At 39.5% G+C, this 13,397-nt stretch overlaps 1 protein-coding gene across 2 annotated transcripts in view; it reads right to left on the bottom strand.

Moving 5' to 3' along the window:
- Positions 1-13,397, bottom strand: part of PSD (pleckstrin and Sec7 domain containing) — a 232,949-nt gene that overhangs the window by 43,306 nt on the left and 176,246 nt on the right. For both annotated transcript variants that reach the window (XM_075258168.1, XM_075258167.1), the window contains exon 11: positions 10,282-10,325. In XM_075258168.1, coding sequence (XP_075114269.1) covers positions 10,282-10,325 — 44 coding nt within the window. The remainder of the gene's footprint in view (positions 1-10,281; positions 10,326-13,397) is intronic.

The following is a 13,397-nucleotide window of genomic DNA, read 5'->3' on the forward strand; positions in this document are numbered from 1 at the left end:
ATTTAAGACCCTCAATCAGGGGAAACTTACTATTAGATGCAGAACAGTTTTCTAGAGCAAAAACAGTTACTAATTTTAGGGAAAGCCATGCTCGTACAAAAAGGTAGTACCTCAGTTTTACAAACAAAATCGGCCACCACGGATGGGTGGGGTTTTGGCCATGTGCTGTTACTGCAGCGGGTCTGTAACCCTATTATCTTCCCCTCCTGTAACACAGCTGTTTCCAGAAACCAGTAATGAGTCTTGCAAACATTTTCCGTAACTGCTTCACCATTATGTCTTGGCCTCCACAATCTTCTAGCTCAGAACATAATGTGAAATAAACTATGTGCATTCAAGTGTATTTGCAAATCATTCATCCCTAAAATGTGCAATGGTAAAGATGCCTTGAGGATGGGCCTTAAAACCCTTTTGCTACAGTGCATATATCAATGTTTAAACAGGACGATGCAAAGAGTGTTGTCCCATTAACACACAGTATACTGCAGGATGACATTAGCATTTCTTTTCATTATATTTCTATATTAAACGGTGTCGCCTATGGGCTTCCTTAGATTTTGCAACTCAGCCCTAATTAAAAGGGTTTACGTAAAAATATCTTCCGTCTGACCTGTTAATAAGAAATATGATACGGTAGAATGGCATAGATGCTCGGTAGTCAGAGCAGCATCTCCGGCTGTCATATTCAGCCACTGGTGACATTATTGGATTCAAGTGGCTGAAACTCAGCAAATAAGAGAACAGACAGCTCATTGCATGTAAGGAGTGCTTAATAGCTATTAGATAGATTATCTGTGGCTTTTCTGGTACACACCATGTGCTGGATGAATCCTGTTATTTGTTAGTGAAGTATATGGGATGATGATGTTTGAGCTCCTGCTTGTGCTAGAGTCTTACTTCATTGACGTTCACAATGAATACTGGCCAGTCTGAACACCGTACTGCAGAAAATACTGTCTGTAGAAGCTATCAAGTAGAGAAATAGGCTAACCTTACTGCAAAACAAAACAAAACAGGAGAAAACGTTGCAAAAAAAATAAAATCTGCTGTGAAAATGCCATATTTGTATATAACATCATATTTTATACCTGTCACACCAACACAGTAAACCACTAATTTAGTAGCACATAAAATATGCAGTAAATATATAATTTGTATATATTTGTGTGTTAAATTGTGCAAATCCCTTAACGGCTCGGAAACATTTTCTTTTGCAAATAGGGAGATGGCTGATACACTGTATATAGCAACAACCAAGGGAATTATATGACGGTCTGTATACGCCATGTTAGCCGAGACCCTCGTGCCCAGTTTAGACAACCTCTCTTAATTGGTAGAACATGCCAAACAAACAGAGGAGAGCCACCGGTTAAGGGACTTCATCTATTATTGAGTGAAGAGAGTGACTGCAAAGAATATCTCTTAATATGGATGACCTAGCCTGTGCATTACAATGGAGAGCTCAAGATTCTGTACTGGGACCTCTCATAGAGTCCCATTACGTTCAATATAATTGTTATACCAATGTTACTCAAATATACCTCTCTGGCGCAGACATTACAACTTTGCTATCCAGTGTTCAAGAGTGTCTTTCAGCTATAGCCTTTATCTTCCTCTACTACTTTTCAAAACTCAATATGGAGAAAACAAACTTCCTTGTCTTTCCATTTCCTTGACCTATCTCCAAACTTTCACCGGTCTCACATGCTTGATCCCTCAGAGTAACCTTTGATTCTGCCTTGTTCTTCAAACCACAAATCCAAGATGTCAACACCTCCTTCCAACTCAAAAACATTTATTGAATCTATACTTTCCTCAACCCAGAGTCTACATAAATCTAGTGTAAGACCTTATCTCCCAAGACTACTACAACATCCTTCTTTATGATCTCCCATCTACTGTTCTTGCTCCCTTCCAATTCACCCTCAACCCTGCCGGCTGGCTTTTTGAACTCTCCACCTTTCAATCCCTTCACTGGTTACTCACTGCCCAGCGAAGAGAGTTTAAAAACGTTATGAAGTTCCTGACCATTCACCACCTATCTCCACCATATATCTTTGACCTAATCTTCTGATACCTCTCCGCATGTAGTCTCCGATTCTCACAAGACCTCCTTCTCTGCTCTGCGCTTATCAGTTCTTCACAAAACCACCTCTGAAATTACTCCTGTGCATCGCTTATACCCTGGAAATCACTACAGTAATATATCAAGTCTGTGCTTCATATCCTACAAGAGCAACCTGAAAACCAACCTACTTCTTCAGAAAAGCTTACAGACCATAAGAACTGTGTTGCCATCACACCTTCATCTGAACAGCTTGTACCCTCTCCTTTCTTCTTCTCTCTCATTGTACCAGTTTAACAAAGTTAGGGCGGGTTCACATCTGCGCCCCAGTCTCCGTTTTGCAGGTTTCTGTTTCCTGCCCAAAACTGCAGTGCTAACCACTAAGCCACCGTGTTGCTCCACCTGCAGTCATTTTTCAAACCCATTCATTCATTGGGTTTGGAAACTGTCCGGCCCTGAGCGCCGGTGAGTGTTTTGTGCTTTCCGCGGTGAAATAGTTTTTTTTTAACCGGACACAAAGTTGGACACGCAGGACTTTGTGTCTGGTTAAAAAAAACACAAAACATTTTTCCGCAGAGAGCACAAAACACTCACAGGCGCTCATGGCCGGACACTGTCAGTCAGGTTTCCGTCTTCTGTCGGTTGTTTTTGTATTGTGTATATAAACCCTTCTCACATGTACAGGACTGTGGAATAAATGGTGCTCTAAAAATAACTAATGCGACTACTTATTGTACTTCATTTCTCTAGTGGTGCTGTTGCAGGGCGAATGGAGAGTGCAGAAAATAAAAACCATCTCTTAAAGGGATATTCCCATGTACATAATCATATCTATATTTGTGGATAATTAAAAGTTAAACAGTTTTGCAAATATAAGCAATTAAAAATTCTGCAGCGTTTTAAAGATTTCCCCTAATCATCTTAGCAGTGACAGTCTGTCGTTTTGATTGGTTGCCAATGGATATGACCACAAATGCAGAAACTTTCTATGGTCTGGAACTGGTCAAAAACCCAGCCATGATTTTCTTATTGTAGATGGGTTTATCAGGCAGGGACACTACATGTATCAGAAGATATCCCGGCCACAATAATGAAATCATAGCTGACTTCGACCTTAGAAAGGTCCTGCATTCATGGTCGTATCCAATGGCAACCGATCAAGACCACAATACTGTGACCACAAGCTATTTAGAGAATATCTTTAAAACTCTGCAAAATATTTAATTACTTATATTTGCAAAAATGTTCAACTTTTAATTATCTACAAATTTAAAAATATGTATGTACATGGGAATACTCCTTTAACCCCATCTGATATCCACCATATCAAATATTGACATTTTAAACATGGCCTATGCTCAGGAGCTGAGAAGACACCAGAGCTACCAGGACTTTGCTGTTATAAACAGGAAAGACTTAGCGGCAATGCCCACGATCGGAGGGGAATGAACAAACATGGCCACGTGGTGGCCGCCATCCTGCAGAGGTCAGTCCAGGGGTAATGGGCCATTTCCATGATAGCAGGGAGACTATGGAAGGCTCCCAGGCCTATCATTGCTGTATATTGATAATATAGGTCATCTATCTATCTATCTATCTATCTTAGAAGTGAATAGATTTTCTAAATACAAAGTTTATAATAAAAAAAAATTAAGTTTAAAAATAAACAAGCACACTAGGCACCCCTGTAGCTAAAATGTCTGAATTATAACCTTATACAAATATTTATCCCATACAGTGAATATAGTAGTGGAATAATAAATGAAAATGGCTGCACCAGCATTTTTTTTCCACCAATTTGCTAGCAAAAAAAATAATAGACAACCCCCAAAATAGTAGCCTTAGACAGCTCCATACATGACAATATAAAAAGGTTATGGGTGTCAGAATATGGCAATACAATTTTTTTTTAATTGTAATTTTGGTATTTTTGTAATAGTGTTAAAACAAAAACAAAATTTGGTATCTCCTTCATGGCACCAACCTACAGATTATATGTAATGTATTGTTCTGGCTGCACAGTGAACTCTGTAAAAAAAAAATTAACATGGCGCAAATGAACCACATGTTAATTTATAGATTTGTTTTTAGCTTCTTAGAATATTAAATTAAATATTAATGTTGACATGATGAAGTACGATTTTTGTCCTACAAAAAAAAAAAGCCCTTGTGCACTTGTGTGAAAGGAAAACATAAACTTATGGCTTTTGGAAGGTGGAGAGTGAAAAAACAAAATTGCAAAAATGAAAACTGGATGCAGCGGGAAGGGATTAATATCTTCTCTGATGATTAAAGCAAAACCTATCACATTAAACTTGCTGTTTGATCTTGGGGCAGTAAATTGTAGAGCCAGAGGAGATGAGCAGATTAATATAGAAGATCTGTGGGAAAAAGAGTCAGTATATCCGATATTTTATTGATCCAAAGCCCTACTCATTCTGGGCTCAGAAGTCCAGTGGGTGGTCCTATTCTGTAACTGTACACAAACATCTCTGTTAGTCAGTGACTAGAACCTACCGGACACCTAAGTCCAGAATAAGCAGAGGTCTAGATCTATAAATTACACTTCATACTGAATCTTTTCCCAAAAATCAATCTCTTTGGCTCCTTCTCTGCTACTTGCAGACTAGAAAGCATTTTCAACGTGACAGGTTCCCGATAAAGAATTATTCCCATCTTGTCATATTGCTGAGGTGATAGAAGTAACTTCTAGTACATTGCAACCCCGGGATAAGTGGGCAGTGCTGCTTTATGCTGTATCCATAACTCCCAAACAGGTGAACTAGAGCTACAGAAACAGCCATGTCCATTCAGTTGTTGTGTTTCCAGTGTAGCTCAGTAGTGCTATCTGGAGATATCATTCCCTTCTAAGGCTGGTCTTACATGACCGTATTGGTTTTATGGTCCACAAGTTGCTACTAATAGACATTGGACATAGATATCACAGACAGCCATGTCCTGCCGCACGTGCCCATAGAGTTCTAAGGGCAAGACTGTGCAGTGCCGTGAATTCATGGTCTTTGTGGACCTGCGGTATTCAGTGCGGACCTCGGTCACGGCCTGGCACACCACAGATAAAATATCCAGTGGTGTAAGAGGCCGCACTTAATATAATGTGTCCGCAAATGGTCCGCAATTGAAAACCCGCAATTGCAGACCATTGGTGGACTTAAATTACAGTCGTGTAAGACCAGCCTAAAGGAGTTAGGGGCATAGCCTATAGTGGCACTTATAGGATATGTTTAAATGACAACATTTTTCATAGCTTAAAAATTCTGTTTTAGCTATTTAAAACTGAATTTTTCTGATTCAACAAATTGAAATTCTGCATCTGCCAGGCAGAATTTTCTACCTCCCATTCACTTCAATGGGAATTATCAGGTAGAATTAGAATTGAGCATGATGCTTATTTTTTTCTCTAGTTGAAAAAAACAATAATAATAATTTTTTGCCATAAAATCTCAAATGCTGAGGCTACATACAGCCGATGGATACATAAATTGCATCACAAAGCAAAAAAGTGTTCTAATCCAGAAAAAAAACAAAAACAAAGAACCAAAATACTACACATGCTTCTCGCCAACTACACAGAGATTCCAAATAGAAACTAATCCTATACATTTACACCAATACATTTTATTTTTCAGTAATATAGACTGTTCCAAAACAAGGACAACTGGACGCTCCTCAATTTTCTGTTGAAACTGTATCTTACAGCAGGCTGTTCTACAAGCTGTTGGCCTGTGGTCTCGTAACGCCAAAGTAGAAGCACAGAATGGCTCCGGCTCTTTTCTATGCTTCAGTTCTGCTGCATGGCTTTGGTTTTAGGTCACTGCTGCTAGATCTTTCCAGGTGACATCAGGATAAAGAAATCTGCATGTTAACTCCTACTAGGTCAGTGATGGCAAACCTTTTGGAGACTGAGCGCCTAAACTTCAACCCAAAACCCACTAAATTATCGCAAAGTGCCAACACATCAATTTAACCTTAATTACAGACCCGCAAAATACAGTCGTGTGAATGGGGCTTTACAGAGCTTTCAATTATAGAAACAATTTTGTACCGCGTTTGGTATAATTTTGAACAATTAATGTTCACTACTTACATCGCACAGATCTGTTTTATAGTGACCGTGCAATGTTATGATGACCTGTAGTAACATCACGTCTGCTATAAGACAGATACTATGTGATACAAGTAGCGAAGAGCCCCCACTCAGTACAATCTGCTCCACAGTGGTCCGCACATAGTACAATTTGCTCCACATTGGCCCCAACACAGATCTGTTCCACAGATTGGTGCCCACACAGAGGGCTCTGAGTGCCACCTCTGGCACCCGTGCCATAGGTTCGCCATCACTGTACTAGACAAACCAGAGACACCTGCCCTTAGACAACTGTTATGGGGGGGTTCCCTTTCTGAGTACAAAGCACTGTTACTGAATGTCTTAGATACCTTAGATGCAGATCTGTAACGGTCTGCAGAACATAATTCATCTAATGTATGTCTAATAAATGATATTATTTATGTATTGCCAATGTATTTCTGTAGCATTTCAACAAATCAACAGAAAAAGGCAGATAAAAATTAACAACCTGAAAAATGGGTTGTTTCACAGTTTTTCCCCCCACTATCATGTATTGGGGTGTTTGGTGAATATTTTTTCAATATGCTTTATTAACCCATTTTACTTCCTATAGTTACTGTAGGTTTCTTCCTAACTACACAGCCTGACATTGCCAACACTGACTGTATACTCAAATATAACAATCAGTATATACTTACTGTAGTACTGATTTATGTCAAACAGCAGATTCTACCACCCTATATACAGTCCAGAGACAAAGTCAACATACAGTGATTTTCCTGGGGCAGTGAATAAAGTCCCAGCGTACGTGACTGGTGTTCTCAAGCTGGCATTTCAGTGACATTTGGGCCAGGGCTTTGACTCAGACATTCTAAAATACCCAGTTTTTTCTCTTTTTTTTGTTGTTGATTTGATTGTGTGTTATGAATCAATGTACTATTACAAGATCCATTTTGGTTTAGCTTCAGCTTTCTGACAGATGGCCTCATACTACACTACAGAATTTCTGTTATACTGCAGAATCCATGAGAGTACGCAGCCCAGGCCCTGAAGCTGTAACACAGCGCCAACCCAAAATTATTCTACTAACATGATTTATGGTTTTGGCTTTTTGTTTTCTTTTTTTGCCATTACAGCCTAATAGAACTTAATAAATCTCGCTCTCTTTCACCTGCAACACATGCACAAAGATTGTATTCTTTATACGTGCCAATGATAGCAAGAAGTATAAAATAAAATACCACTAACCACAGGAGTGCCAAAAAAGAGCTATATAAAACGGCAACTCTCAATTAAAATATAAAGCAATACCAGCCAGCAGGCTGTCAATAGCTAAAAGCACAGACAATATATCTATAGTAGTATGACATGTGCTACATGTTTACCTTGGAGTATTCAAAGAAACTTAGATCACATACACACCATACATACAACATACAACTGAACGTTCTCTCCAATCAGCTCAGTAAGGACAGGTTACTTGATAGGTTACTTGTCTTGATAGGTTACCAATATATAATACAACCAAGAATATAGAGTGGAAAGTAGAAGCATTTTTGGATACGGTGACCCCAAAAGAGAACATGGGAAACAGAGTTGTTTGCTTTTTGAAATAAAAAATCTATAATTCTGAAGCAATTACGGTACTCTTATTTCTCTGATCGTTTTTATTGTACACAACTAAGCTAAAATGAGAGAACAACTCCAATTTTATAATTCTTCTTTCATTTTTTCTGTTATGAACAATTTTTTCCCCAGCAAGTTTTAACTTAAATACAGGGTGTCCGGAAGTAAGAACACAAAATGAAAGGGTCGACTTTAGCCGGTATATGACACGTTTTTATTAATGAACATGTGACTGGAAATGCACCATGGCGGCGCTGCGGGTAGACCCTTGTTGTTGTGGCCCCCTCGCTCTCTGGATTTGACCCCACTTGATTTTTTCTTGTGGGGATAGGTCAAGTCCGTTGTGTATGCAACACCAATGCCAACCTGCAAAGAGCTCGTGAACCGCATCCAGGCTGTGTTCGTCGCAGTGAGGGCCATGCCAGGAGTCTGTGAACGGGTGCGTCAATCTATCTCCCGGTGTTGCACTGCTTGAGGCAGGCGGCCAGCACTTCGAGCAATTCTTGTAATAAGTAACAGTGATTAAACTGATTTCCCATTAAAGCGCTTTCTCTTATTTGTTTCTCCTTTCACATGGCGCAGCGAGGGATAGGAAACCGACATCTCGGGCTACCTGCAGCGCCACAACGGTGTATTTCCAGTCACATGTTCATTAATAAAAAATGCTTCATATACTGTCTCAAGTCCACTCTTTCATTTCGTCTACTTACTTTCTGGACACCGTGTCTATAAAAATATAAACTTGGAAATATATATATATATATATATATATATATATATATATATATATATATATATATATGGGCATGTAACTAGTTTATTTAATAAGAGGAATGATGTACTTGCTGCTGTCCATCTGTGTGTTTTTGTAGGCAGAGACATATGCAGTGAATGTTCGTGTTCCTGACAGAGAAAGCAGAAATCCTTTACACAGGAGTTGGAACAAGTCTGGCTTATACAGCCATCCATGTTTGCCGTGATAAGGAATATTCACTACTGATCACATCCCCAGATTGAATTTATTCAAAGAACAAATCTGTAAGGAATATTTATATATACAGAGATTACTGTACTGACACCTCCACAGATGCAATGGGACATAGACAAGACAGTTGTCAGTCTTAGGAAAGTCTGCTCCACCTAAGGTATTTACTAGTGTTGAGCGAGTAGTATTTGATCGAATACCTCGCCGCCATAGGAATGCGTGTAAGCGGCCGAACCCCAAGGGGTTAAACGCATCAAGTATTCGATATTACTCCGTGTGAATGCCCCCTTATATTGCATTGGCTTTCCCCATTCTGTACATACTGGCACATAGAATAAAGTATTAGGATTTGTAGACCATGCCAGAGTTCCATTTTTGTGCAGTTTAGCAATCCATTGGGGAAATACGTTTCAATACCCAAAATGTTTAATTTCTTGGACTCAGGTTGCTTCCTTAAATTGAAAAGATCTTTTGACTGCAATGTGATGTCAATGGCCCCCAACACAAATATTTCCCTATTATCTTACGTACACTTCTATTTAGCATGTTTCACATCGAATTATAATAGAAATAAAAATAAATAAATGATAAAAAATACCAACACTGCAGACACTGCACAGCTTAATGTCATAGTGTCTCAAAGTTTTAAAGTATAACTAAACTTTGATTTTCTGACAGTATTTGGGTCATTATTAAAATTTTTTAGTAAATTTTATTAACTCATTTTGTCTCCTTTCATGTGAAATCCTGCACTTCTTTATTCTTTCTCTTATTTCTCTATTGAGAGCTGAAATCTATAGACTGTTTTCAGGTAGGAGGTCTCTTGTAAATGTAGGGGAGTCACTTCAAATACTTACATCTCCAGTGTTATAAGTCCTAGAAAATTGCTGTAGTTGTCATACGACACCAATATTACAATTCTACCTGTATTGTTTCCAGTTAACAGTCAGGACTGGAAGCAGCTGCATATAAACATGCCAATCCTGACTGGTGAGACCACTGGAAATAAGACAGAACGGTGATCTTGGTGTCATATGAAAGACAACAATCTTTCATATGACACAACATGCACTTTACTAGCTTTAATAATGCCTTAGATAAAACTGTTCAACTTCATCCCCCAGCCTCAGCCTCTCTGTAGTATATGAAACAGTGAAAGCAGTGTATAGCTCTCAATAGACAAATAAAGGGAAGGAATTAAAAAATGCAAGATTTTACAAAAACGAGGCAAAATTTGTTAACAAAGTATATTACAAATTGTATTAATAAAACAAATACTACCAGAAAATTTAAGTTTTAATAGTCTCTTATCTGCATGAAATGTTTCAGGCCAATTCACAATGACCCTAAAATAAATTTACCATCATCCATAAAGACAATAGAGAATAAAATGAACAGAAAAACTGTTACATATAACCCTTCTATATTACAGGACATGGAGAGGAAAAGAGATATGTCCACTGTAGAAGAGCACGAAGAAACACATAGTAGATCAAGAGAATTTTCACATTTACTTACATTGTCCACTGTAACTTCTCATTCTTAATTGAACTGTACAAAGCCTTAGAGAAAAAGAGAAAGCAAAAAAATAAGTAAAAAGAAATGAATGTGCAAATTAATCAAGATGCGATAATATTACCGTACTTCGTTATCCCTGGCAGACCCCTAGAGGTGAATGGAGCAGCCACACAACCACAACCGGCCACTATATTAATTTGGGGGTACAAAGGGTCCTTATTCTAATGATCAGTGGCTATCTCATACATAAATTTGATTTGCTAATATTTAGCATATTATTAGTTATGCAGATTCTTGTCATGTAACTACATTGTTACAGTTTTGCCCCTGGTGGAGGAAAAATCTTTTTCTTCTTGTATACCACATATTACAACGTGTTCTCACATTCCCTAGTAGATCAGTGTTACTAAGTTAATTCCCAAAGGAAATGTCACTGGTTCGAATGCAGGATCAGCCAAGAAAAAGATTTCCCAAGAAAAGAGAAATCGCATCATCCATCTCAGCAATAATAGTATCGCAGCCAAGAAAATTGTGAATCTGTCATGTGAGCGCCATTACAGGTGGAAGAATATGAAATAAAGGTCATCCATCCATCCATTGTAGTAGTGATATCAAAGATGCCCATGCAAACACCGTGCAGCATTATACAAGACTGGAATGGTGGCTGGAAAAAGGTGGAGATGCCTCAACTTTATTATTGTCAAAAGCAGTGCCAACTCCAGTTTGCAAAGAAGTACAAAAGGTGGACAGTAGAAGATTGAAAACGGGTGATTTGGACTGATGAGGTGAAAGTCAGTAAACTGGGATCTGATGGGTGCAAATGGGTCTGGAAGAAAAAAGGGGAAAAGGGGAAATTGAAGGAACTGTCAAGTTTGGTGGAAGAAGCCTGATGATTTGGGTTTATTTCACAGCCAAAGGCATTTGATACTTGACCAGGATCAATGGTGGTCTCAATGTGTGAGTATCCTACAAGACCAGCTACTTCATACACTCAAGCACTATGGGTATGAAAAGGACAACATAGTGTGCCAGCAGGACAATGGCCAGAAGCATAAATCAAGATAAGCAAAGAAATAGTTCAATGACAATGAAACAGAAAAAATGGATTGGCCCCCACAGTCCCCAGACCCCAACTTGATCGAACACTTTAGGGTAGAGTTGAAAAAAAGCTGTATTCATCAACCAGTATGCACCAAAAAAAAGCTGTATTCATCAACCAGTATGCACCAACATTGGGAACGTGCATGAGAGACGTGGAGTCAGATTTTGGTCGAGACATGTCTGACGCTAGGTTCACACCTCCGTTCAGCAGTCCGTTCTGTGGTTTCTGTCTTCTGGATGCAAGAAGACGGAAACCACAGACCGGGTCCGGCCGTGAGGGGCGGTGAGCGTTTTATGCTCTCCGCCGCAAAACCGTTTTTAAAAATCCGGACACAGAGTACTGCATGTCCGACTCTGTGTCCGGATTAAAAAACCCGGTTCCGCGGCGGAGAGCGCAAAACGCTCACTGCCGCACATCTTACTCACCCATTCAAATGAATGGGTGAGAGACTCCTGCAGGTTTCCGTATCCTGCTCTGTTTTATACAGGAAACGGAAACCTGCATAACGGAGTGCCGGGCGCAGATGTGAACGAGCCCTGAATCTGATTGAGAACATGCCTAGACGGATTGAGGTAGTGCGGAAAGCCAAAGGTGGATTTACAGAATAGTAAGGGTCAGTTCACACGTGAAAACCGCCTAGCTTATTTGTGCGAGGTAAAAAACCTCGGGGAGTTTTTTTGACGCTGTTTTTTGCATTCCACGCGGTTTTTGACGCGGTTTTCGCTAGGTTTTTTTTTCCTATATGTTCTATAGAAACTGCAGGCGAAAACCGCGCGGTTTTTTGCAAAAAAACACGCGGTTTTGTGTGCAAAAAACCGCGCGGTTTTTTACCGCGTGGTTTTCGCCTCCCATTCACTTCTATGCAATTCTTCAGGCGTTTTCCGCCTGAAGAAAGGTCGTGTCGCTTCTTCAGGCGGAAAACGCTAGGAGGAAAAAAAAAGCTAGTGGTCTACATAGACCAGCATGTTAAAGGAGCGGTTTTTGAAGCGAATTCCGCTGTCAAAAACCTCCCCTTTGCCCACGTGTGAACTAGCCCTAAAAATGTAGATTTTTAAGAGCAAAACCGTAACAATGCAGTAATAGCATGATATATAATCTATATAACTGAGCAATATATATATTTATATATAAGACTCCTGACAATGTTTCATGAACAATACACATGTGGAAGCGTTGTACCCTATTGTGGTAATTGTTGTTTAAAGGGATCCTATCATTAAAACAGATTTTTTTTCTGCCTACCACGTAGGAATAGTCTTAAGAAAGGCTATTTGTCTACTACCTTTAGATGTCTTTTCTGCGCCACCGTTTGGTATATAATCCGTTTTTCGTCATTATGCAAATGAGGTCTCTCACAGAACTGGGGGCGGGTCCCAGGGCTCAAACAGCGTCCCCAAGGCTGCGAGAGAACTCTCCAGCACCGCCTCCATCTTCTTCAGGAACGGGTCTTCTTAGAGTCTTCTTCTGGCGGTGGCTTTAAACTTCTAGGCCTCAGGCAGCAGACTGCGCATGCCTGCCGGCCACAAGAAAATGGCCGCTTACAATACTGTGTAAGTCGCCATTTTCTTGTGGCCGGCGGGCATGCTCAGTTGGCTTTGTCCTAGGCCTAAAAATTTGAAGCCAACCCCTGGAAGAAGACGCAAAGAACGGCGGGGCGGAGAAGACATCTAAAGGTAGTAGACGGATAGCCTTTCTTAAGGCTATTCCTACGTGGTACCCAGAAAAAATTTGTTTTAATGATAGGATCCCTTTAATACAAAATCAAGTAAATCAACTCAATTTCCTCAGAGTTAAAATTGACATTCTTTATACTGTATATACTCTCTCTACAACTTCCATAAGTCTCTAGTCACATTGTTAGGTACATTGGTGTATAGACTACTTATATTATCTCCAGAGTCACAAGAGTAATGCATAGAACCTTCCATGTCAGATTTATGATATTGAGGATCTGTGACACCACATTACAGTAGCAGTGGTGTTGTTCACCCCATGCTGATTTTGTAAAAGCTTT

Source organism: Leptodactylus fuscus, chromosome 10, assembly GCF_031893055.1.
Source record: "Leptodactylus fuscus isolate aLepFus1 chromosome 10, aLepFus1.hap2, whole genome shotgun sequence".
Taxonomy (NCBI): domain Eukaryota; kingdom Metazoa; phylum Chordata; class Amphibia; order Anura; family Leptodactylidae; genus Leptodactylus; species Leptodactylus fuscus.